The sequence below is a fragment of the Erythranthe guttata genome, chromosome 11 (genome assembly GCF_056151865.1).
Source record: "Erythranthe guttata isolate IM_541 chromosome 11, IM_541, whole genome shotgun sequence".
NCBI lineage: Eukaryota > Viridiplantae > Streptophyta > Magnoliopsida > Lamiales > Phrymaceae > Erythranthe > Erythranthe guttata.
In genome coordinates, this window is record NC_142543.1 from 4601754 (window position 1) to 4606550 (window position 4797).

At 37.0% G+C, this 4797-nt stretch overlaps 1 protein-coding gene across 1 annotated transcript; it reads right to left on the reverse strand.

Annotated features, from left to right (window-relative positions):
• Positions 1–510: 510 nt before the first annotated feature.
• On the reverse strand, positions 511–2587 carry LOC105973193 (uncharacterized). The gene is made up of 2 exons (XM_088825584.1): positions 1468–2587; positions 511–1331 (listed from the first exon to the last, which is right to left on the reverse strand). Exons 1-2 carry the CDS (start codon positions 2585–2587, stop codon positions 511–513), a joined length of 1941 nt encoding a protein of 646 aa, XP_088681710.1.
• Positions 2588–4797: the final 2210 nt, after the last annotated feature.

Sequence of the window (4797 nt, forward strand, 5' to 3'; positions counted from 1 at the left end):
AATCTAAAAAAAAAATAGTTGAATAATTTGTACACTGAACACCTTATGTTGAAAACATCGCACAAACAAAGGCATATCTGAACTCAATTATACTTGAATATAATGTATATTCGATCTATCTAATCAAATAGAAATGAACTATACTAACAATATTGAACAAGTCAACAACAACCTCAAAGTTGAAACACTTAAATCATATATTCGACCTGTTTAATCCAACTACTAAATCAATGTACGAATAATATTGTCGATATAAAATACAAAATCAACTACAATTAAAAATAAAAATTATAAAAATTCCACCCGCATGCGGCAGGTTTTCTTATTATGATTTCCAACTATGTTGCGTATGGTACATTTCATCTTGCGAGGCAAACGCTCACCCCTAGATAAGATCCTCTTCCTTTTCGGTCTGCCACGCTGAGGACGGTAATCTGGAGGTCCTACGATAGCAGCTTCAGGGTCGAGAGGAGGTTTAACAAATGGAAAAATAGGGGAAGCATATGTCAGTCAGAATGTTGAAGTATGAAAAACCTTATCAATAAGGTCATACCTTCCCTTCATTTTTAGAAAAATAATACCAGCAGCATGAAAACATGGCAGCCCCGTAATCTGCCACTGCCTACATGAGCATGTCTTCTCCCGAACATCTATAATCGCAGTTGGATCCGAGTACATTTCCCACACAAATTCAGAAGCTTGCTTAATTAACCAAGGCCTCGCTTTATCAACTAGATCTTTCATAATTTTATCAATTTTAAATGTTAACAGAGTGTGCCAATTAGTTCCCTTAATAAGCCTGTCACAAATTTGTGCCATTATCTTACTTCGAATACCATCAATCAAATTAGTCACTGGCAAAAAACGTTCATCCATTACTTGTGCATTCCAAGATTCAGAACCATTTGACGTCATCTGGCCATACCTTGGTCCCTCAAAATATGCGTTCGACCACTTTTCCTTTGGAATATCAGCTAGAAAATTGCGTGCTCTTCCACCACCAGTTCTTATGAATTTCTCCAAGCATCTTTCAAACTCAGGTTTTGTGGCAGCATAAGCGCAATCTCGAAATTGCCTCACCACAGCTTTACGATAAATCTTGGACTCACCCCTAAATCGATCTTTCAAATTTCCCTTCAAGTGTTTGTAGCAGTAAGCATGAAGACAATGTGGAAACACATTCTGAACCCCAACCAAAATCCCATGATTACGATCTGAGACAAACTTAAAAACCCTATCCATTCCAATAGCAACTTTCAAGTGATTTAGAAACCATGACCAATTACAATCGGTTTCTTCATCCACAATTGCAAATGCAATTGGAAACAAACCTGGATGTGAAAAATGATATTAAATACTGGTTTGTATGTAAACAACTATTATGTAGACAACTATTTATGAAATTAACTATCGTCAAACCAACTATACTCTAAAAACCAAAAAAAAAACATACACTGTACAACTTACGTTGATCGCCGTCTTTTCCGACAGCGCTAAGTAACATGCCCTTGTGTTTGCCCTTCAAAAAGGTGCCATCAAGCATGACAACAGGACGACAGAACCTGAACCCCTCCATACAAGCTGCAAATGCAAAGAAACAACGACGAAAATTCTTCTTCACATCATCAATTTCCAAGTGAAATAAACTACCAGGATTTGTCCGCTCCGCTTCTTCAAAATATGACGGAATAAATGAATACGAGCTGCTATGATCGCCAAAGATTAATGCCCTACCTGCGTCAGTCGATCTCCACGCTAAATAATAGCTAATGTCAACTCCAAACTTGTCTCTCACCTGCGTAATTATTTCACGAGGTCGGGTACCTGGCCTTGATCGAATTTCACCCGCAATCAAGTCAATAATAATAGTTGCACTTAATCTCTTCTTATTCGCAGTCCCGAAAAACATACCGCACGTATGATGTTTATCGTACGTCCGAATAGAACAAAACTTGCTATATTTGTCAACAGAAGCGTGTATCCTCCAGCAGCATTGTTTTTCATGTTTGTACTTACACACTGCCGTCACCCTATATGACTCGTTCTTGATATACTCGTACTCAAACCCCATTTCAATTGAAAACTTAATAAGTGCTTTTCTGAAATCGGCAACACCACCTTCAAAAACCTGACCTACGTCCTGTATCAAATAAATCCAATCAGCACTCAACAGCTTCTTGCCCTCAACCACCGCAGCCACGTTGTCTAAATCACAATCTTCCGTATTCTCACCATCTTTGTCATAGCCAATAATTGGCAGGGTCATCTGAGTGTCGGCATGCCGAATTGGTGCATCCACATGTTGAATCGGTCGAGTCACAATGCCAGCTACACCCTTCACCTCGATATTTATACGCACCAAAGACAACTCGCGCAACAATGCAAACATGGATACCAAGTCTTCATCATCCGCGATAATGCATTCTCCACAATCAGCCATCATATAAGTCATGCTTATACTAGATGCATTCAGACATTGCCATTTCGAACACACAAAATCAACCAATGCTTGGAAAGTGAGACCCGAAGATCGCTTCAGAGCAACCAAACCACCGTACTTCACAAATATATTAACATTGTTATCCATCTACAACAAACATAATATTTAAATGAAAACGCAGTTAATATAGAATATGCATTAAACAACTATTAATACTTACTGCATAAACGACTATAATTAAACGACTATAAATAAATCAACTATAATAGAAAACGAATTGCGAACATGTTACTGCAAAACCAATAGTCGTGTTATCTGCATAACACGACTATATAATCTGAACATACTCAGCACAAAAAAAAAATTCTCCTGGATACATACATAACTGTTCATTCATATTCCGTACGCTATCGTTTGCACAAACAACGAAACAACAGTTTGCATACATGAAATCAATTAGAAGCCACTTTCTGCAATTACATCAGATTCACCATATATATGAATCCAAATTTGATGCATCAAATCACCAATAAAACACATCTGAGTTGCAAAAAATAAAAATAAAAAAAACTCGCCTTCTTCAATTACATTCGCCGACTCTCTGAACGGAACGAGATATGAATCTCAACACGCGCCTTTGGAACGGTTCAGAAATTAACACGATGTTTGAGAGAGATGACGCGGTTATGGAATATGCCGATATATCGTGATTTCAAAGATTTTCTTCAACTCACATGTTTAAAATAAATTAATTACACAAGGGTGAAAATGTAAATATCAATTATGAAATTATTCATAAAAATTCGAATTTAATACATGGGGGTTTTCACTAATTATGAAAAGGGGGTTAAACCCACCCTCATATATGTAAATGATGTGGGGGGTTTCACTAATTATCCCAATATAATAATAATATATTTAGATAAATAATTATAAAAATAATAATATAAAGCATCAGTCAGACACTTGTCAAATAATAGCTCATATTTACCCTCCCCCTCTCTCTCTCTCTCTCTCTCTCTCTCTCTTCTCTCTCTCTTTTAGATAGCAGCAAAAATTCTATATCGGTGATGAGGCGTAATGGAAGCTTGAATCCTATCCAAAGGGGATGAGGTGTGGGGGTGGGTGAAGATGCGGTCTTTTTTAGGGTTTTTCCAAAATTTGTGCAATTGGAAAGGGTTTTTGACGCAGATGGAGAGAGAAAGCTTCAAACTTGGCATAAAATGTAAGCTTATTAACTCATTCGAAGCTCCTTCCTTTTTTAATTCTTCTCTGATGTTCTATTTCCATGCACAAAGGTTTTCTATTTTTCTCTTCCTGCTCGGTGAATTTATCTCTCTCTGTGTGTGTGTGACTGTGTGTGTGTGTGTGTGAATATGAGAAGAAATATAAACAAGTTGGGCTGGTTGATATTTTTCTCAATTTTGTATTTGATTTTTCAATGGCGCGGCTGGAGCTTCTCGCGATTGAGATTGTGGCTGAAATCGAGAATGGATCCGCTCAATTTCATCGTCTCTGTATGATATTTTCACATTTAATCTTCTTTATTTAATCTAGTTCCGGCGTATAGATTGGTGATTTCTGTCGGGTTTTCTGGTTGATTTGCACCATGTACAAAAGGTCTAATGAGGCTCAATAATTGGTGTATGAACAACATTGGTACAAATATGCTGTTTAATACATGAAATCCAGATTTACTTGTGGACACATTTCATGTTCGTCTAGAGTCACATCTATGCGATACAGCATGCTATGCAATAAAGAGGACTTCTTGCCTCGAGGTGGCTATTGCTTGAACTAATTAATCGAACTTGGTAACTGTTTACGTGGTCAAATGAGCAGGGGAAGCTCGTTTTCTCTCAACTCTTTTCTATGTACAAGGCCAAATCTAGTCTTGCTCCTAAACACTTTAAACTCTATTTTCATCAAAAACACGTAGCATGAAGCACAATGTTTCTAAATGCAGGGCCGACTATATCTCTCTCTCTTTCTTGGTCTCTTCTACACCAAAACTATGTTCCTAATAATATTGAATTTTTTTAGACTCGTGTAGAAAAATTTGAATGGAACATGTATTAGCTGCTAGTTATGATGCATAAATCATTTATTCTGCATGGTCACAAATATCAAGAACACTAGACAGCCAAAGATTATTTATAATAAGCTGATGACTTGGTACGTTTAAAAGTAAGTAGGGAAAATATGCATTCATCATCTAGTTTCTTTTCTTTCTCTGCAATGTGAATCCACGTCAACTACTAAAGGAAGCCTAATTTTTTCAGGTGAAGATTATTCCACCATGTTTGCAGATAAAAGTGGCGTGGGCTAAAGCAAAGCATATATCCCCATATATGTTG

Excerpts from the sequence above, each read along its gene's own strand:
- LOC105973193 (XM_088825584.1), bottom strand. The coding sequence starts at position 2,587 with ATGGATAACAATGTTAATATATTTGTGAAGTACGGTGGTTTGGTTGCT. Across the intron at positions 1,332-1,467 it reads CGGAAAAGACGGCGATCAAC|GTTTGTTTCCAATTGCATTT; the intron begins GTAAGTTGTACA and ends TTTCACATCCAG.